This window comes from Triticum aestivum, chromosome 3B (genome assembly GCF_018294505.1).
Source record: "Triticum aestivum cultivar Chinese Spring chromosome 3B, IWGSC CS RefSeq v2.1, whole genome shotgun sequence".
In the NCBI taxonomy this organism is placed as follows: Eukaryota; Viridiplantae; Streptophyta; class Magnoliopsida; order Poales; family Poaceae; genus Triticum; species Triticum aestivum.
Window position 1 is genome coordinate 574,545,847 of NC_057801.1, and position 20,825 is coordinate 574,566,671.

The window sequence follows — 20,825 nt, forward strand, 5'->3', positions numbered from 1 at the left end:
ATGGATCATTCCATATATTAATGCTTTCACCCATTCCAACCCTCCAGATGTATCCCAGTTTGAAAGTCTCCAATCCTTTCATAATACTTTGCCACGTAAACGATGCTCCATTTTTTAGGGTTGCTTGAAGCAAACTGCAGTTTGGGAAATATTTTGCCTTTAGGACTCGAGCACATAAAGATTCGAGGTTGGTGATAAGACGCCAAGACTGTTTCGAGAGCATTGCTAAATTGAACGAGTAGAGGTCTCGGAACCCCATCCCTCCTTCGTTCTTTGGATAACACAATTTCCACCAAGTGTACCAATGCATCCTCTTATGATCCTCGTCATCTCCCCACCAAAATTGGGCGATCAAGTCCATGATATCTTTGCAGACCCCCTTAGTTAAGCAAAACACTGACATAGCAAACACAGGTATGGCCTGGGCTACTGACTTAAGAAGAATCTCTTTCCCACCAGTTGAAAGCTGCTTTTCCATCCAACCATGTAATATTTCTTTAATCTTCTCATAGAAGTGTTTAAAACAATCGCTTCTATCTGCCCCTACCATAGCAGGGAGTCCAAGATATTTATCGGACAAAGCTTTCGTATCAATGTGTAGTTCCTGGCAGATTTCATCCCTAGAAGTGGCAGTTGTGTTAGGACTAAAGAAGACACTTGATTTTGCTAGACTCACCAGTTGGCCTGAACTCTGACAATAAGTATCCAGAACATGCTGTAAGAAAGCTGCATTTAACACATCTGCTTTCATAAGAATCAAAGAGTCGTCAGCGAATAATAGGTGTGATACTGACGGTGCATTTCTGCATACTTTGCTTCCCTCTATGCCACCAGCTTCTTTTTCAAACTGCAATAGACTGGATAGACCTTCTGCACAGTGGATCCCCTTGTCTAATCCCACGAGTAGGGATAAACGAGTCCGTCTCCTGAGAGTTAAATCTCACATTATATTTAACAGAGCTAACACAAGCCATTATCATCTCCACCCATTATTCATGAAATCCCAAAGTAATCATCATGTTCCGGAGGAAACACCACTCTACTCTGTCATATGCCTTGTGCATATCCAACTTGATGGCACAAAGACCCGACTGGCCAGCTCTTTTATTCTTGATCTTATGTACGCATTCATAAGCAATCAGTATATTATCAGTGATCATTCTACCAGGTACAAATGCGCTTTGAGTAGGGGAAATTATTTCAGGAAGGATATTTTTTAGACGTTGGGCCAACATCCTAGAAATGATTTTATAAAGGACATTGCAAAGGCTAATGGGGCGATATTGAGTTACCAATTCCGGCGATTCGGTCTTCGGTATCATAACAATGATGGTGTTGTTCCAATTGGCTGGTATATTTCTTGAATTGATTGCAAATAAAACCTCCTGAGTTATTTCATCACCAATGATATGCCAGAATTTTTTAAAGAATATCGCATGGAGTCCATACGGCCCTGGCGCTTTCAGATCACCAATACTGTGGACTGCGCTTTTTACATCATCACTAGTGAAAGGTGCCATAAAGAAATCGTTCATCTGATCTGAAACTTTATGCTGCACCTTCTGTAGAATTTCTGGATTTGTGTTCTGCACCTCAGACGTAAATAACCGTGAGAAATAATCCTGGATATGGGTATTTAATTCTTGCATACCTTCTATCCAGTTACCCCCCTCGTCCTTTAATTTCTTCACAAAATTTTTCTTTCTCCTAGCTGTTGCAAAGGCTTGGAAGAACCCCGTGTTTCGATCACCAAACTTCAGCCAATTTATTCTTGATCTCTGCATAACTTGAATTTCCTCTAGTTCCAGTAGGTATTCAATCAACTCTGAAAGTTCCTTTCTTTTCTCATCATTGTCATCAGTCATCGGCCCACTCATAACTCTCTCGAGGTCCATCTGAGCTTTCCGGAGCCGTTTTTCGGTTTCTTCAACACCCGCTGATCCCAGTCATGAAACTGTGAATGCATCTTATTCAACTTATCACTAATATTATTCACCTCTAGATCTGCACCAGCGTCACTCCATGCTTTCTCCACCATAGCACCAAAATCAGCCTCTCGGAACCATCGGGATTCAAATCTTCTCGGCTGCGCAGTAGGTGTGTTTCCCGAGTGAACATAAAAGTCAGTATCCACAAGGAGCGGTCGATGATCGGAATGGTTATACTCTAAGTTTTGAAGAGCTGCTTGTGGGAAGAGGGTTGATCAGGCATCATTCACTAATCCCCGGTCTAATCTTTCCCTGATCCTTCCTCTATGCCATGTGAATCTTTCCCCAACAAATCCCAGATCATGAAGTTCACAATCCTCAATTGCATCTTGGAAAGCCATCATATACTGAGGTGGTCTTGGATTTCCTCCTTCCTTTTCATGCAGGAACTGGATCTCATTGAGATCACCAACTAATAGCCAGGGAAGATTATGATTCTGGTGAAGCTGCCTCATACGACTCCACGTCAAGTGTTTATTCTCCCACTTAAATTCACCATACATTCCTGTCAGACGCCAAAATATATTATTCTTATCCTCAATTCTTACATCCATGAACATAGCATCAAGGGCTAATCTATGTACTTTTACATTACTGTTCCAAAATAAAATGAGACCTCCCTTTCTACCATCGCCGGGGCAGACAAGTTTCTGGTCCATCTTAACTCTTCTACGCAAACACTCCGCTGGAAAGAAGTCGAGGTGAGTCTCTGACAAAAACATCACATCGGGGCTGCTTCTTCGCTGGACGTCCAGCAAAGCTCGAATTGCCGGGGCGTTCCCAAGCCCCCGGCAATTCCTCGTGGTTTTAGTTGAACTAAAACCTGGATTGGAGTGAGTATTGAATAATGCGTAACATAAAAGGTCAGGAGATCCACAGCAAGGCCGTGCAAGAGAGGTTTTTATTCGTTTGAACTTTTGGGTGGTCTCTCTTCCGTTCCGTTCCAACAGCAACGAACGCGAGAAGAGGAGGAACCTCTTTCCTTTATTGCGCTGTGGTACAAAAAAGAAAAGAAACGAGACCAAAAGGGAAGCCAAGGGGAAAGGGCAGGACCCAGGAGAGAGAAAGGACGACAAAAACTCCACTCTCCCACCCACCCACGCCGCTCCACACCCATCCTTCTCACCGCTGCGACTGCGAGCAAGAGAGAGAGGAGAGAGAGAGAGAGAGAGAGAGAGAAAGGCGAAGCGGCTCTCGTCTCGCTCGCCCCCTCCACATACCACTCGGATCCGAAATTCTCAACCCCGCTCCCGCCCCTGCCTCCACTCGTCCTCTACTCGTCGCCGTCCACTGCGCGGCGACCCCAGGGCCAGCGCCCGGGGGCCAGCGGCCCGGAGCGGGGGAGAGGCGGAGGGGATGGACCCCGAGAAGCGCGGCTACAAGTTCCGTATCCTTTTTTCTTTCTTGCTTACGCTCCGAGAGTTGTTCTTGGTTCACGCTGTTCTTGGTTCGATTTAGCTCACGGGGGCAGGAACCAACTGTTTCTTCGAGTAATCCGGGTAGGCATTTGCGGTCCAGCGGACGGAGATTGATATATCCCCCGCAAATTCGTGTGTTCGTTCGCGGTTTGTCGAAGCAACGGGGGGGGGGGGGGGGGGGGGATAGATTCGCGAGAAAAGATTTACCCCCTTTTGTCTCCCTTTTCTTGGCAATCTACGTCAACGAAGGCTCTGCCATTTCTTTCTTGAAGAATGTTGGCAGGGGAGCTGCCAAATCCGTTTATTAGAAATGGGTGTTACAGGAACACCCCCAGTTCTTGAAGCAACTACCAAGCTAAACCCTGAGCGTTGCAGCCTCCCCCCTTTTGCCCCAATTTAGGTTCGCAATGTCTGGTAATCAAATTGTATTTTGCTTTTCAGCAACTATACCCAAATGTTCCCTCACAAAAAGGAATAATAGAAGAAAAGACCAAATGCTGACACGCTTAGGATGACTCAGTCAATAAACAGTAATGTGGATGGTGTATTCTTCATAGTTTTCATAGACACAAAGGAAAATTCCCCATGTGGTTGGGTTCAATGGAAATTTTCCTCTGGAGTTGCATAGTGGTCCATAGGAAAAGTTGTTATGTAAGCCCTGTAGAATAAATTCCTTAGGAGCATGATCCTCCAAAATTCATATTAAAGTCCTTGGAATCAAAGACATCCAAGTTTGTTGAAGGACCAATGAACAGTTCAAATCCATACTCCAATAGTTCCTGGAGACGAAATTTCATGGTAAGGAATCAAGTCGCAAACGTCTTTTTTCTTTCGGTGCAACATGCTTTATCTGCACTTGTCCTTACCATGCATGTCACCTCACTTTCCAAGCTACACATAATTATGTCAACTAAAAAAATGGTTGGGGGCTGATTTGCCTTTCAGCTTACCTAAAAACACATATGAGTAATGTATAGTTGATTGGGTTGTGCTTACTGCTTAGCTGCACGTTCACTAAACATAAGGCACTTATATGTCGTGTCAAAGGTGATTTAGTCTGCACATCATGCCAACCAAATACATATGTAGGAAAGTCAATATAAGGCTCTGAAAATCTACAGTTCTCAAACTTGACTTCTCCTTAACCAGTAATCTGAAACCAGAGGAGTTTGTGGCGCACGATGCTGAAGTGAGGTCCTTGGCCATCGGCAAGAAGTCGAGCCGTGTGTTCATTACTGGTGGCAGTGACCGCAACGTCAATCTGTGGGCAATTGGCAAGCAGAGTCCTCTCCTGGTTTGTGCCCTATGGCATTATGAGCATGATACTACAGTCCTCTTTGGCTATTTGATAATTTGACTCATGTTGTGTTTTTCAATGGGCGTTTGTTGTTTGCACAGAGCTTGTCAGGCCACACAAGCTCGGTCGAGGCTGTAGAGTTTGATACAGCAGAGGTGCTTGTGCTTGCTGGCTCATCAAACGGCTCCATCAAGCTCTGGGACTTGGAAGAAGCTAAAGGTGTGGTTAGTGCTTGTATAAAGCCCCCAGAAGAGGGTTATTATATCTACTGTTTTTCTTTTTTCCTTTATATTCTCTGTTCATTGTAACCAGCTTTTTGAACATGGCAATTGCATTATATGGTATCTTTGTGTGTTCATCACAAAATTTATATATTTTGGTAATACATGGAAACACACTGTCAGAGTGGGTGATTTTGATTGCTTAGTGCCTGTATATGAATCTTGACTTTATATGTAGTAATATAGACTCAAGAACCATTGAAATCTTTGTCAAATGTCTTTGCTGGTCACGAAACATGAGTACACTGTATGAATTTCTCAGCTGAGCTTATGTTCTCGATAGCAGCTGAAAGCATAAGATCTTTTGGGAGGGTGTTTTCATAACATTAGTGCTTGTCTCGGTAGACTGTAAACTATGCTTTGCTGAAAGTAGGTGTCTGGTTGTTGTTTTGAATTGAAATGCAGTTGTGCGGTCTCTCACTGGGCATAGATCGAGTTGCACTGCTGTTGAATTCCATCCATTTGGCGAATTTTTTGCATCTGGTTCTTCAGATACAGATCTTAAGATCTGGGACATAAAGAAAAAAGGATGCCTTCATACATATAAGGGTCACAGAGGAGCAATTAAATCAATCCGATTTACACCCGATGGGCGATGGATCGTCACCGGTGGAGAAGATAACATTGTGAAGGTGTGGGATCTGACAGCTGGAAAGCTCTTACATGATTTCAAGTTCCATAGTGGACAAATCCGATGCATCGATTTTCATCCTCAAGAATTTTTGCTTGCAACAGGTACTGACTTTTCCTTCCGAATGTTTGAAGTGTTAAGATTTCTGAGAGTACATATTTTGTTTTTGTAATGCAACATAAATCATCAAGAATCGTTTATTGTTTAGTACTGTATGACCTAAGAACAAGTTTAAGTGTCTGAGGAATCCAATTTTAATTGTGTAATATAGTTAGAAACATCTTTTTGGCTTAGAAAAAAATGTTTTCTTGTTAGACTTAACTATAATTACTGAAGTTTTACTGTTTTAGGAAGCTGAAGTATATTCTCAGTCAGTTTACTGTTATTTTCCAGGCTCAGCTGATCGAACAGTGAAGTTTTGGGATCTTGAAACTTTTGAATTGATAGGTTCTGCTGGACCCGAGGTACTTGCAAGTGATTTTCTTATACCATTTCATTTTTGTGCAAGTCGAACATTGTCAATTGTTAAACCATAAAGGCATAAGCTATGAATCCTCAGTTACGCTGTATGCAATATGCATGGTATCCAAATACAGTAGTTGCTCACTGCAGCTGATATTTCTGCATCTATTTCTTTTTTTCTTTTCAAATTAGCACCATAGGAGTTCCTTGAAACAAGTTTGAGGAAAATATATTGTATTCCATTTGAAATACTTGAAAGGTTGATGATGCCCCTTCTCACATTTCTCTGTGATTGATTGTTTGAGTTATTTTCAGTGATGCTTTTATATCTATACTGAAGTTGCTTACTGCTCTTCTGCATTTGTTTTTGTTCCTGTATTAAAACGTGCATGGTGAGCACACACACGCCTTCCTGTTATGATAGATTTATTTACTTTACAAGTATCTTTTATTGCAGGATACTGGTGTACGTTCTATGGTCTTTCACCCAGATGGAAAAACCCTTTTCTGCGGATTAGAAGAAAGCTTAAAGGTAGGTTTGATTTTCATGTGTTTTATTCATATTGCTTGCATGGCATTTGCTGACTACATGGACATCTTCAGGTATTCTCTTGGGAACCAGTAAGATGTCATGATGCTGTTGACATGCGATGGAACAATTTAGCTGACCTTAGTATTTACGAAGGAAAACTGTTGGGATGCTCGTACCATGAACGCCGTGTTGGTGTTTGGGTTGCTGATATATCAGTGAGTGTCATTCTTTGCATGCAATATGTACCTTTGTTTGTATGTCCTAACCTTTATCTTTTGACCCAGCTGATTGAACCCTATGCTCTTGGTGTTTTGCCGAAAGCAATTTTTTTTGCTGAGCTTGTGGATTCTGTGGATGATAATCCTGTGAAACCGAATGGTAGCACTGCAAAGCCCATTCGTGCTGTAGCAACATCACATCCAAAAAATATGTACAAAGTCCAGGAGTCAGGAATTGGTATGGCTTTAAATTATCAATATATTTTTAAGTTTCCACTGAAATGACTAACTTTATTTAAGTATTCCATACTGAATAGTGATAATATGTCTTATTGATGTCAGCTGAAAGCAGAGTTCGGGCCTTACATTTAACTCCAGGAAGTACAGACAAAATAAAGAAAGATAGGAGCAGCAGCATTCCTCGAAGACCTGATTCATCTGTCAAACCATCTACTCCAGTACGACGTATGAAGCCAGTCGATAGTCCTTCCACAAATTTAAAAACAGCAGAACGCAGTTTTGGACAGCGGGACATCCAATTATTATCTCGTACAGGGATGACTATTAATTCTTCAACCACTAAAAAAGCTCCGCCTACAGAGTCGGTAGCTGTAAAAGATATTTACACTACATCACAGGCTGTTTCTGTGCCTGTTGTTGTTCCTAGAGACATTTTGGAGGACAAATCAGCAGGCAGTATTCATAGAGGAATTGGAGGCAGAACTGCAGTCCCAGATGATTTTTACAGTCCAGTGCACTTGAGAAAACGTTTACCTAGTGGCGGTACTAGTGATAGTGTCAGCTCAGTAAAATCCATGCTCGCTGAGCCTGATGTTTGCTCGGAGGGTTTCTCTGGGTTAAAGTTCTCCTTTGGACTAACTCCAAATGACAAGAAAGAAGAATCTGACGGTACCAATAAAGGAGAAATTAGACAAATAGCAGAAAAGATGGACAGAATAATATCATTTGATCATCCGGTGCAGTCAAATGATGACAAGGGTATAGCTCTTTCTTTGTTCTTAAGCATTCAAGCGCTGCGCTTTTGCTCATTTTGGGAATTTAACATTATAGCTCTTTTTACAGCAGCATATGAATCACCGTGCTCGACGACAGGAACAGCCAGGGTCAAATATGTTAGAGGAGGTGTGTGTGTGTGTGTGTGTGTGTTAAATGATGTTATCAAGAGCAATCTTGTATCCACACTCAAGCTTGAGGTTACTTGGCGTAAATATAATTTTCTAATGATATTGTCAACTCCTTTTGCAGTTGCTGTGCCGTTAGGAAAAACTAAGTCTCTTGTTGAGAGATTTGAAAAGAGAGAGAGCTCTAGCATTGATTGTTCATCGCCAACTGGCTCTTGTGGTGATCATACAGTGAAAGCTGATAGCCCTCCCACCAGTTCGGTATGCTTTCATGTTTTTACTGTAGTTAACTTTTAACATGATTTTATGGTTCTTATGAATCATCAGTATAGTGGTATTAAGAAATGCTTAATGTTTAAGAATCATCAGTATAATGGTATTAAGAAATGCTTAATGTTTAAGAACTCCTTACGTAGTTACTGTATCGAATCCCTACTGTAATCTTATTTGGTTCTCAATTAGTAACTCATTCATACTTTGTCTGTGTATGTTATGATAATGTAAAATCCTGAATCCCGAACCCCTACTAGTCATTTGGAGATACAAGTAATGATGAAATTTGTTCATACACCAGATATAAGATATATTGGGGTAGTCACTGACTTAATGTGTTCTGGAGTTATAATATGCTAGTATGCGGCTGGAAGGCTGCAGCTATAGTATTTTCAGAAACTTTGTACAGAATACAAGTCAAACAAATATGGCTATACTATTGTTATCTTTTTATCATTTGATGTTCTCTAGTGTTTATCATTTTGCTGTTCAACTTATTTGGTTTGCGGTGATTGTAATTGACAGGCAGAAGCAAGTCGCACATATGAAAGGGACTTGCCAACAGTGGACGAGATGACGACTCCAATCGATTTGGTGCGGAACCATGATGAATTTATAAATGTTGTAAAATCTCGGTTGACAAAGCTAGAGGTGATTCTTCTGTTCTTTACTTGCGAACCTCTGTTTCTTACTAGCCCAGGGAACTTACGCCCAACAAATTGATGGGAAATCTTACAAACTGTGTCAAGTTTATTTGTTAATGCAGCTTGTGGATGTCAACAAGTTTTCCGTTATTCTTCTATGAACTTTAGCTTGATTTACTTGGGACTTAAGAAATGACCCATATGGAACCTACAAATATGAAACATAGGTTGATATATCAGTGCAGGTTACTAAAAATCAAAATACATGCCATGCACCCTAGAAGAACCCACACTCATCAGGCGAAATCCATGTACTTGGAGATGTGGGAAATTGGCTTAACTTTCTGTAGGTTCTTCAGTACAAAGCTTAACATTAACATCTGTCTATGATCGAATGACATGTGGTAAATGTAGGTTGTTATCCTTCCTGTCTTGTAGGCCTGTTTATGGAGTGAGTACATGTTCTTGTAAAGTGATGTTGATTAGTCACCTAAAATTTAAGTGTGTTCTTGTAAAGTGTTACCAATATAATACTAGTACTAACCCTAATGTGTTCAGATGATGCGGCATGTCTTTAACCTAAATGGCATCAAAGGAGCAATTGCTGCGGTCGCAAAGTTGCCTGATATCGCTGTGAGTTTTCCTCAGGTGTATGATGGTTGTACATATGATGTTCTTCACATTGTTTTTAGCTACTAATTGTTGAATCCGAACAGGTTCAAGCTGATGTTGTTAGTACTCTCAAGGGAAAACTTGGTCTTTTCAACCTAGATATTTTCTCGAGCCTCCTGCCTGTTCTTGCCGGGTTACTGAACAGCAAAACTGAAAGGTAGCACACCTGATAGTAACACAGATGCACATGTACCCATGCATGCCCAAGAGGATGCCAATGCTATATCTTCTTGCAAATCTGTACTACTGAGACAGAAGACCATCTTATGTTTTTCAGACCCATATATAATTATCCTCCAATATGTGAATGAATGCTTATATTAGCATCCTGCTGTAGGAACATGGTTAGTTTGGCAGTAAGTATTGTGTCTTCTAATTCTGTTGCCTCAAATTTGCAGGCATGCTATCATTGCTTTGGAAATGTTATTGGATCTTATAAAGATCTTTGGACCGGTTATTCATTCAACATTGTCAGCTAGTTCACCCGTTGGAGTAGATCTTCAAGCCGAACAGAGGTATGCTCTCCAACTTCACTCGAGGAAGGGAGCTGAGTGTTGCTAAAGAGTAAGAGAGATGCTGCAAAAACTTGTTTTGCTACAAGCCTACCAATGAACTCGGAGCGAGGTGGCAAGTTGGCCCCGAACATATGTTTTGCCGAAACTGTTGTCCTAAATGAATGAACTGCAGCCATCAGTAGCGTATTACCCTATCTGGGGCCTTTATATTCTTTAGAGATATATATAACCAGGGCAGTAACCAATTTGTGTGATGCCCCATGCAGGTTGCAGCGTTGCACCCGGTGTTTCAACCATTTGCAAAAGATTGTGCAAGCTCTACAACCATTGATGATGTAATAATCCCTTCCCTCCTTTCACCACTCTGCTAGTAGTTGTTTTCATGCACGTTCATTTACTCCCTCACGATGAGCAACAAGCGTATCTGACGCTCTGCAATTTTTCTTCTTCTCTTGTTCTTGTTGGCTGGCGCAGGCGGAGCGGCCAGTCGGCGCAACTTGCTCAAGAGCTGAACATGTCCTTGCAAGACCTGGTGGTCTTCTGAAACCAGCCGGAAGCTCAAGCTCACTGTCAGAGTAGATACCATTCTTTTTGTTACAGGAAACGGAAGCGCCATATGGTGGCGGGGTAGCCTGTTGGCTGTGGTCGTGGTGTAATTGCTTGTTGTTCCCTGTTGTACATGTGAGCGAGCGAGAGAGCTTGGCTGTTCATCAGTCTGTAATTAGCCCCCATTTTACTGCATGGACAGCCCCGGACGGACGACGGAGGGAGTGGAGATGAATGAATGAATGGGAAACACGCCTGCTAGTTTAGTCCTGTGTTCGGTCTGGTCTTCGTTTTCTGTGGTGTTCGTTCGCTCCACCATTAGCCGTGTGGTAGAAGTATTGAAGACAACCATCTCTCCTCCAGAGGTTGGTACGGTACGGCCGTTTGACCATTCCTTTGTTTAGCAGCTGGTTGCCTAGGACTGCTCGTTTGAATATTGTCCTAAAAATGTGAACTCATACTTGGCTGCTAAGGAAACAACATTGTGAAGTCTACCACCAGCTGGCTGCTGTTTTCCTCCCTCCTTCCTTCAACTCAGCTCTAAGAAAATGGGATTCTGTGTAATAAGTTGTTGACTATCAACAAGTCAGTGTAATTCAAAAAAAAAACTCAGTGTAAAAAGTAATCACAGATCTAGTGTGCACCATAAAAAATAATCACCATAAATCAAAACATTTATGGACGCATAACATTTCTGTCCTTTGTTGATGGCATTTCCAGGTTAGGCTGCAGTTGCAAGGTTGGGTTAGGCCCCATCTAATGCGCCCTTTTGTCCCTGAATGCTATGTCAGAACAAATCTGTCTTCCACTTCCTTCTAGTCCTGCTTGCCCCGCCTGGGCCCACCTGTCGGCCACTGAACCCGTACGCGCTAAACCATCGGCAGTCAGGTTTGCACGGCGGCAGGAGGGCCGGAGTATAAAATAAACCCCCCTCAACAAATCCACATTCCAAACCCACCGCGTCACGTAAATAACCCCCCGTCTGTCGAAAAAGCGGAAGTCCAAAGCAGTTGGTCGCTCGCTCGCTCGCTCGCCACCGCCGCGTTGGACTTTTCCCTCGCCGGAGAAACCGCCGCGACCACAGCCGCAACCGCCGCAGCCGCCTCCGGAGGAGGAGGGTAGTACCACCAGGGAAGGAGGAGGCCATGGCGGGGAGGTACGACCGCAACCCCTTCGACGAGGATGACGTCAACCCCTTCGCGGTGAGTCGCCTACTCCGTTTCTTCTTTCTACCCGCCTCGCCGTGCTACCCCGCACCGCGCCTCCTCCCGCGCCGCGGTCCGCCTTGTCTTCTGTTCCCTGGGTCGCGCAGATGTCGAATTTGGTCCGGATCGCCGTCGGAGTTGCTTCTTGCGGGTTTCTGCTTATAACCCCCTCGTTTCGCCGTTCTGGGTGCTCCGGTGGATCTGGTCGAATCACTGCCTTCAGGGCTAGAGAGGGATTCGATGGATGGATGCGTTTATATGCGTGTCCTGTTGTGTTGCCGATCGCGATCGAAAGGGGCGGCGGGTGCCGGTTTCTTCCGTGTTCGTTTTGGGTTTTTTCAGGGTAGAAATGAACTGGAATAAATTTTGTCTAATTACAACGATGCGGTTTACTAGATGTGCAAAACTTTGGAAGTAGGCGATTTGCTCTTCCAAACTATATGCCGCAAACGAAAAATGGAAAATACCTCGTACTACCTTCTTGCTGGCTGAAGATTGTTTTAGTACTGGCGTTCAGTGTGACCAGTGGTAGTCGCAGTTTGGCGTGTGTCTATGGATCTGCTGCCACTGAATGTGTCCCATTTTAATAAGACAATAATCCTTATCTACAGTAGCAATTCGGATTGCCGTGCTAACTTTCATTGTCCTGATTGTGCATAAGCTTATATATAAACTGGTTGTTTTTTCTTTCAACAATCGTTTGGCTGATTTTCCGAATGTATGATGTTCTGCAGGGAGGAGGTGTACCTCCGGCTTCTAATTCTCGGATGCCACCTCTTCCTCACGAGCCTGCTGGATTCTATAATGATCGTGCTGCTACCGTGGACATACCTCTTGGTTCATCGAAGGTGCCTGTGCTTCAATTGAGCATGTCAATTCTTTACTTACTTAGCAAGATGTGCTTTGCCCAATGAATTGAAAGGCCAGGCAGAATGCAATTGACTATTGACCATTTATGAATGTTCTCACTATTCTTTGTCAAGATAGTGTTGATTTCGAAATTGATTACAGAATTCTTTCACAGCATGTCGTTGATTGCTTATGCGGTGCGTATGTTATTTTCAAATGTAGGACTTGAAGCAAAAGGAGAAAGAACTGCAGTCGAAGGAGGCTGAGCTTAACAAACGGGAAAGAGTATGTGTCTTTTGCTTGAAACTTGAAATTCCAGCTTTACACTCGCATCACTTGTTATCCTATATGTCATTTGAGTTATTGATTTGTTCAAACCATTGTTTTGTGAATTCAGAAGTTGTTTCGTAATTCATTCAGTGATCAAAATCCCCTATGCTAAAGTAAAACCTTAAGTTCCCCTGGATGAAGTTTTGTGAAGCTTCCTGGATACTGACAAACTGCTTAGATATGTAGACGGATATAGCCAACAAAGTTTATATGGCCTTGTCCAGAGTTGTTGAAGTAGTAACCATGATGCAGCATGGAAACTGGTGAGCTATGGTTGACATAGATTTACCTCAGGCTCCCCTATAGTCCTTACTGCTCTAACTATTGATCAGATCGTTGACAGTACTTGCCTCATGCCATAGTGAGCTAAAACCATGCCGACGCTTATAGCCCTATGAGGTGAAGGGTGGTTGTGCTTGTGGAAATTGCCTATTGTTATCAAAAGATTTCATATAGCCATCATCTCTTCGTTAACCCAGACAATCAGATGATAAAATTCTTATGAATGTACAATATGCTGAATCAAGAGTTAGCAGTGGTTCTACGTAATCAGCAAAACCTTTATCGACAACGTTTCACATGATTGAAACAGCCCAGATGTGCTCATGAGCATTCACTTGTAATTCTTTCTTTAACTGTTCCATCTGATATTTATATTTTTTTGAAACCAGGAACTTAAAAGAAGGGAAGAAGCTGCAGCTAGAGGTATAGTTCTTCCTATAGCTGATGCATTTTTTTTTATATTTCTAGCCATGATATTGATGGGAAGAGGTAGATAAGATATTGGCCCAAGTTGATTAATGGGGATATTTATCTGGAAACTTGTTCCGGTCAACTTCAGTTAAGACCTTGAATGATTCAGTGAAAGGCTATTGAGCTACTCCCTCTACCTCACAATATAAGACGTTTTTGCAAGCTAGTTTAGCTTCCATAAACATCTTATATTATGGGACGGCGGGAGTAATTTTTTCATTCTGCTGTTGTTGTTACAGTCCAATATTTCACTACCCTGCCTCTCAACGTCATACTATCTTCCTTTTCGTTTGCAGCTGGTATTGTCATTGAAACCAAAAACTGGCCACCATTTATGCCCATCATTCATCATGACATTTCAAATGAGATACCAATCCACCTACAAAGGATGCAGTACCTTGCATTTTGTTCATTGTTGGGTAAGTGTTAGTTCTTGTTTTACCTCTCCTCAAAATATCTTCTAAACCATCATTTTCTAGATCTTTACTTTTGTTCGAATATCGCAAACACTATTTTTACTGAGGACCTTGCTTTCACATTCACACTGTCCAACTAATGCACTTCACCTGGATCAATGCGATTTCCATATCATCTCCTAGGGTGTGAACATGACATTGTCTTCTGAGAAGTGGCATGAGAAAACAAGATTGGTATTTCAAAAATTCAACAAACTTCCCTTATGTTGACAATCTGTACTTTGTAACTATGAATTCTTACGAAAATATAATTCTTCTAATCTAAATCTTATTACTAAAGCATAAGAATTTGGTGCTTTCTCTTCTTTTGGGTTGGGCCTAAACTTCCAATTGTCATGAAAGAATGTCCAATAAATGCTAGTAATCAAATAATGGTGGCCCCAGATGAGCAGCAGATATTAGAATTAGGAGATTCAAGTCTAAGATTGGGATGCATTGGCACAGATTGCTGATTTCTGCCAATTTTGATGCCATGCAGGGTTGACGTTATGCCTCTTTTGGAACATCATTGCAACTACCGCAGCATGGATTAAAGGGGCAGGTATGGCTTAGTAGTACCTTACTGTCTACATCTTGTGGATCAACTGCTATCTGCCCTGGCACCTGAAACAAATCTGGCTGCTCCTTTCGATAGGTGTTGTCATCTGGTTGCTAGCAATCATCTACTTCATCTCTGGTGTCCCTGGGGCGTATGTGTTATGGTATCGGCCGCTTTATAATGCAATGAGGTTTGTGTACATGCTTATTATTTTGCTATTTTTACAAGTCGCTTCTTTGTATGTCTTTACACCTTATGCCACCGAAATTCATGTTACAGGACTGAAAGCGCTCTGAAGTTTGGATGGTTTTTTCTGCTGTACTTGGTAACAACCTTGCCATATAGTATTACTCTTCTAGACTAAATGGTTTCCACTTTTTTGATGCATTTGTTGCTGATATTTGATTCTTGTTTTCGCGACGAGCTAATATTCCATTCATTGCTAATGATCATTGCCCCTTCCAGATCCATATAATATTCTGCATCTGGTCAGCTGTGTCTCCCCCATTTCCTTTCAAAGGAAAATCTATCGCGTAAGTGTTACATCACTTATGTATATTAAAATTACTTCTGTTTGTGCCATGCATAAATATGGTAGTTATTCACTGTGGCTAAGCCGCAAAGTTTGGACACACTGAATGCATCTTCAATGAATTTTGTGTGTTTATTAACTGATAAAAAGGCACCACCACCAAAGCCATTGTGGCTCCTTTGTCACATCTGTATGCTGGATGTGCCGACTAAGGGTACACACCCTACTAATTACTAAACTGAGAGAGATTACTTAGTGTGTGGGATCAGCCTCTACCAAAGATTTCGATTGACAGTCGGTACACAACCAAATTGATCCGGGTAATACTACCCTAAAGAATAGCAACGCCACCTACCCAGTACATTGTCACGTATAGCACTTCCAGCACTGATTAGGTGGTGTTGCTATTTTTTAGGGTAGTATTGCCTGGATCAATTCGGTTGCTGCTATAAACTGTTTATGTTAAGAATACCTAGCAACTCTCTTTCAGACTATCCACTCTCCTTTCAAATCATAGATAGGTCGGTATCAACTCATTCAGATTATCTAACTTTGCCTGTCTTATTGTTTCTGGTGTTACAGTGGGTTTTTGCCTGCAATTGACGTCATAGGCAGTAATGTTATTGTGGGGGTAAGTATTTCTGCCTATCGAGTTAATTTGGCATGGCTGCTTTTCTGGGTGTTCGATGAAGCATCATCCAGACCCGCGTCTCCCCTGTAGATGACTAGTCATTTACGTTGTCTCTACATTTTCTCCTGGCAGATATTTTATTTTGTTGGATTCGGACTGTTCTGCCTTGAAGCACTGCTCAGCATTGTGGTGATCCAGGTGCGTTTATGCATAACCTTTTGCCGTGCCTTCTGTTTCCTTCTCAGAGAGAGATTATCATTCTGATTTCTGAACTTGGTCACTTGGAATGCAGCAAGTATACATGTACTTCCGTGGAAGTGGAAAGGCTGCGCAGATGAGGCAAGAGGCAGCACGCGGTGCCATGAGATCGGCCTTCTGATAGAGCGGTCTCGTTGATGAATGGATGAGAATAGGATGTGCCAATCGTTGATGGCGTCTTGTCTTTGTACATCCCTATACATATCTCTGTGCGTGGCTGTCTGGCTGAGAGAGAATACTTGTAGCTATAGATCTTCGTGCATTCTTGTAATATATATGAGTGCTTCATTTCTTTCCTAGGCCCCAGATCCATGTGCTTTATATGTAGCTTAATCTTTTGGGAGATACAACTTCCAACATCACTATTCTGACGAGCTTGCTTGCAATGTCACTGTATTATGGTTATGTATGTGAAGTGCTAAAACTAGTTTATTTCGCCCCATGCAGAGCTGAAGCACCTTATTGCATTACATTACACTATATATCTAGTCCGTTAAATATAGCCATTACTACCTTTAAACAAATGAAAATGGGAGACGAATCTACTAACTCTGTCGTTAGCTGAGATTTCATACTCTACTTTTTGGGGCGCCTCTCTCTATTTGCCGCTCATGGCAGTCTGCGCCTGCTGCACCTTGGCTCCGAAGCCGCACTTCCTGGTGAGGATGCTCCACGACCTCCGGGGCTTCCCGAGCCGCCGGATCTCCTGCTTCATGCTCATGCACTCCTTCTCCAGCTCCGACACCCGCGCCTTCACGTTGCTCATGGTCTCGCTTCCCTTCCCCTCGGGCGTGACCATCACCACGTCCTCGTCCTGCCCGGCCGCGCCGCTGTCCACGACGGCACTGCCCTTGGGGACGATGGCGCCGGCGTTGCCGGGGTGGTGCAGGTGCGCGCCGTCGGTGGCCGTGGCGGCGTTGTCCGACACGAAGAACCACCCGGCGATGGAGGTGCGGAGGCGGAGCTGCTCGAAGAAGAGCACCTGCACCACCACCCGCAGCGGCAGCCGCTCGTTCTGCGCCGCGTGCGTGCACGCCTCCAGCGACAGCTTCTGGCAGTTCATCAGCCGGCACAGCTGCTCCCGCTCCGACTCCGACAGCCACGGGTGCGACTGCATGCACGCAACTCAGATGTTAGCAACACTGACGCATCAAACCGATCGCCGTGTTTGTCACTTGTCAGTTGTCACCTTGAGGTATATGTCCATGGCGCGGTAGATGCCGTCATCGACGGTCCGCGCGTAGTCGGGCACCACGGCGGCGAGCGCCTGGAACTTGGGCAGCTTCAGGTTGGTGTCCGGCGCCACCTCCGCGAGGTACCCGTCCATGAGCTTGGCCACCATGGCGATCGGAGCCACGGCGGGCGGCGTCGCGGCGTGGGGCAGCCCCAGCTGGCTGCCCTCCTCGGCCAGCGCCGGCGACGTGTACCCGGTCCCCAGCCCGTCCATGGACGACATGAAGTAGTCCAGTATCCTCTGCACGCAGTCGATGTCGTACAGCGTGTCCACGGTGTAGCCGAGGTTGGGCACGAGCAGGTCCTCGAGGCTGGCGTCCTCCAGCTGCGCGCCGATGCGCCGCTCCAGGTTCTCCCGGCACAGCGGGCTGGCGTGGAGGAGCATGGCCGTGCGGAGCAGCCCGAGCAGGAACTTGGTGGATGTGACGCCCTTTTTGGTCGGCAGCAGAGCAATGATCTCCTCCAGGAAGTACCTCTGGTCGCCGTCGGACGTCCCGGAGAGGCTGGCGGTGGCGGAGCGCGGGGTGGCGCTACGGCTGCCGGCGCCGCCGCCGTAGTCCGCGAAGCTGACGTTGCTGAAGCTGGCGCTGCGATTCAGGCCCGGGAGGAGCCGCCCCGCGTAGAACATGATGGCGCCGGCGATGCTCTCGGCGCGCATGCTCTTGGCCTCCATCGCCTGGATCAGCCGCTTGAACATGGGAAGGCTCAGGAGCGACACGTCCTCGTACCACCAGTCCATGGCCGAGGCGGCGGCAGCCGCGCCGCGCGGCGTGTCGCCCGAGCCGATGCCGTTCCAGAGCGCGTCCCCGTCGACGCTGGCGTTCTTGGCGCCGTGGGTGGACCAGGCGGCGGCGTCGGAGGCGCAGGCCTTGGAGGCGAGCGCGGTGATGCAGCGGGGGACGATGTGGAGGTCCTCGGCGGCGGGGAGCACGCCCTCGCAGGTCTCCAGCGCCCTGACGGAGTCCTTCCAGTTGGCGAGCACGTCGGCGAGGAACGACTCGGCCTGCGCGATCAGGTTGCCCTCCGCGTAGTCGTCCGTCATGCCCAGGTATTCGGCGGCGCACCGGAGGCACACCACGTTGAGCGCGTTGAGCTCGATCTTGACGTCGTAGCAGAAGCGCGCCGCCAGCTCGAACGCTTTGGCGCCGCCCGGGATGTCGTCCAGCTGCAGCGTGCACATGCCGCCGCCGCCGTCGGACGGCGGCTGGTACTCGCTGATCAGACGCTGCAGCACGCCGCTCCGGCTCAGCAGCGGGAACTGCATACTCAGAATGTTGATCGACGCACCATTAGTCAGTCACATTAACACGCGCAATCGATCGGTTTTATACGGTTCAGTTGATGAATGCGAAAAAATGTGACGGCGACACACTCGATCGTGCTAACCTTGTGGAGATAAAAGGACATGTCTCCGACTTCGACGACGACATCGCTCTCGAGCTCGGTCATGCATCTCCTGGAGAAGAGTCCAGATGGATGGATCACGTAAACATCTGAAATTCTCATCAAATTTCCATGCGCGCTCGTGATCTTAGAAACCATGACTGAGAAGTATTCCATTTTCATTCATTTTGATGTATTTTAGTTCTAGATACATCAATTTTCATTCATTTTGATGATAAGTATTTCCGGACGGAGGGAGTATATCGGATCTTATAGATCGAAACAAACGATACTGAATGGGATAAACCTATACGATGTATTTTGTGGCGCGCGGGAATTTCTTCAGCGCATGCATAAGATTGGACTTGATTCGCCAATGGAACTTGCCTTACAATGGGCATTACATTTTCTGCACAATCGATATCCGCATCTCATATTGAGCCGCCTAGACATGGAGAGGAGGAGTGTTTTTGTCATCTCCTCTAACAGTGGAAACTATGGTCTTGAAACTATGAGGGAAGGTGAAAAATAGAAAAAAAAATCTTTGAACTGAGCATGATGATATAGAAACCCACAAGAAAAAATGGAACCAGTTGTGCCTACAGAAAGATTCACATGTACCAAACTATGTTTGGTCAAACCTTGAGAACAATTATGCATCTCGAAGTGCAGCGCGCACGTTAGAAAAATCAACCGAGGGAGATGAGTAATCAGCTAGGAGTATATGAAATGAGGAAGGGGGATAACCATGTGAGGCCCTCGAGGACGAAGATGTCTGGCTTGGAACCCAACTTCATGGTCACCATCTTCTTCTCCCAGAATTATTCCACCTAGGCCACTGGATCTAGGCCTTCTTCTCTCGGACTGAGCCAGGCGCCACCCTTGGGGAGAGGGTCACTGTCCAGTGGATCTGGAGGGTACTCTTTTGAGGAAACGGAAGCCGAGGGAAGGGAGCGAGCAAGGATTTATTGTCACAGAGAGATGGCAGTTGCTGTGGTTGCGCATGCGGGAGGGAGTACGTAGCTGAGGTGGCGCGCGCTGCAGGCAGATGCGCGATAGGACGAGTGGTATGCATGCACAGACAGTTCAAAGATTGGCCCTGGTCCAAAGGGGAGAGGTATGACTTCGCAGCCTGCATGTTCGATTTTTTATTTTTGTTAATCTTCCTAAGTCATGGGGCCTACCTGTCAGTCGATTGTGGATCGTGTTCTTGGTCCATCGGCCAGAAAATAGAGGGTGGGCTTAAAATTGAATTTCTTTTACAGGAAAACATCCAATCTATTTATCTCCAAATATGATAGTATAACGAACACCAAAAATAATAAAAATTATATCCAAATTCATAAACCACCTAGCGACGACCAGAAGCAATGAAGCGAACCGAAGATGCCCCATCGTCATCGCCCCTCCTTCACCGGAGCGGGCAGAACTTGTCCTAGTGGACAGTCGGAAAGTTGTCGTGCTAACGCCCTATAGGACCAGCACACTAGAACAACAATCGCCGCCGATAAAGAGTAGTGTAGATCGGAAGGATCCAACATAAAGACACACGAAGGAGACGAACAACGAACTGATTCAAGCAAATCCACCAAAGACAGATCCGTCGAAGATACACCCCCACACGCCCGCCGATGATGCTAGATGCACCACCGGAATGGGTGCTAGGCGGGGAGAACGTTATTCCATCTTCAGGGAGATGCCGCCGTCTCGTCTTTTTGAGCAGGACAGAAATCCTACAAAACTCAAAAACACATATAAAAACTCACCAAGGGTCGGGATACACCGCGCCCCATGGCCCTAAGGCCACTGATGAGGCGGACCAATGGCGGCGCTGGCGGGAGGCAGAGGAACCCTATTTTTTTAGCCCCTCCCCACAAAAAAAAGAGAGCCTGCTTAAAATTGATTTAGTAAACCGGACTCTATTCTTCACCAAACTTTGGAGCTGTTCAATAAGATGGTCATTTCCTTCTAATCGTATTGTCTAAATAAGCCCAAAGTTTTGTAAATACTACTGCGAA

The 20,825-nt window shown here is 44.9% G+C and overlaps 3 protein-coding genes across 5 annotated transcripts; 2 read left to right on the forward strand and 1 right to left on the reverse strand.

The window, feature by feature from the left end:
- Positions 1–3,077: 3,077 nt before the first annotated feature.
- On the forward strand, positions 3,078–10,885 carry LOC123071001 (katanin p80 WD40 repeat-containing subunit B1 homolog KTN80.1). 3 transcript variants are annotated; one of them, XM_044494455.1, is made up of 17 exons: positions 3,078–3,375; positions 4,570–4,700; positions 4,805–4,922; positions 5,390–5,719; positions 6,009–6,079; positions 6,535–6,609; positions 6,681–6,824; positions 6,894–7,065; positions 7,170–7,826; positions 7,914–7,970; positions 8,094–8,230; positions 8,768–8,893; positions 9,445–9,519; positions 9,603–9,715; positions 9,957–10,073; positions 10,340–10,408; positions 10,548–10,885. In XM_044494455.1, exons 1-17 carry the CDS (start codon positions 3,345–3,347, stop codon positions 10,615–10,617), a joined length of 2,493 nt encoding a protein of 830 aa, XP_044350390.1. In that variant the 5' UTR covers positions 3,078–3,344; the 3' UTR covers positions 10,618–10,885. The 3 variants fall into 3 exon arrangements, with proteins under 3 accessions (XP_044350390.1, XP_044350387.1, XP_044350388.1); XM_044494453.1 differs by having other exon boundaries at positions 3,079–3,375; positions 7,911–7,970; XM_044494452.1 differs by having other exon boundaries at positions 7,170–7,970.
- A 671-nt stretch (positions 10,886–11,556) lies between these two features.
- On the forward strand, positions 11,557–16,627 carry LOC100873149 (secretory carrier-associated membrane protein 2). Its single transcript, XM_044494457.1, is given in 13 exon segments — positions 11,557–11,821; positions 12,559–12,672; positions 12,896–12,958; positions 13,675–13,708; positions 14,053–14,175; positions 14,711–14,773; positions 14,867–14,960; positions 15,050–15,095; positions 15,236–15,303; positions 15,885–15,933; positions 16,066–16,131; positions 16,226–16,286; positions 16,289–16,627. Coding segments are annotated over 13 exon segments (879 nt in total). The 5' UTR covers positions 11,557–11,764; the 3' UTR covers positions 16,330–16,627.
- LOC123071002 (BTB/POZ domain-containing protein At5g03250) lies at positions 16,603–19,778 on the reverse strand. The gene is made up of 4 exons (XM_044494456.1): positions 19,555–19,778; positions 18,811–18,880; positions 17,381–18,682; positions 16,603–17,302 (listed from the first exon to the last, which is right to left on the reverse strand). Exons 1-4 carry the CDS (start codon positions 19,611–19,613, stop codon positions 16,790–16,792), a joined length of 1,944 nt encoding a protein of 647 aa, XP_044350391.1. The 5' UTR covers positions 19,614–19,778; the 3' UTR covers positions 16,603–16,789.
- Between the last annotated feature and the right edge of the window lie 1,047 nt (positions 19,779–20,825).

Coding starts and splice junctions, on each gene's coding strand:
- LOC123071001 (XM_044494452.1), top strand. CDS start 3,345: ATGGACCCCGAGAAGCGCGGCTACAAGTTCC. Junction 8,231..8,767: donor ATAGCCCTCCCACCAGTTCG/GTATGCTTTCAT, acceptor TGTAATTGACAG/GCAGAAGCAAGTCGCACATA. Junction 9,716..9,956: donor CTGAACAGCAAAACTGAAAG/GTAGCACACCTG, acceptor TCAAATTTGCAG/GCATGCTATCATTGCTTTGG.
- LOC123071002 (XM_044494456.1), bottom strand. CDS start 19,613: ATGGTGACCATGAAGTTGGGTTCCAAGCCAGACATCTTCGTCCTCGAG. Junction 18,881..19,554: donor GTCCTCGAGGGCCTCACATG/GTTATCCCCCTT, acceptor ACTCTTCTCCAG/GAGATGCATGACCGAGCTCG. Junction 17,303..17,380: donor CCATGGACATATACCTCAAG/GTGACAACTGAC, acceptor GCGTGCATGCAG/TCGCACCCGTGGCTGTCGGA.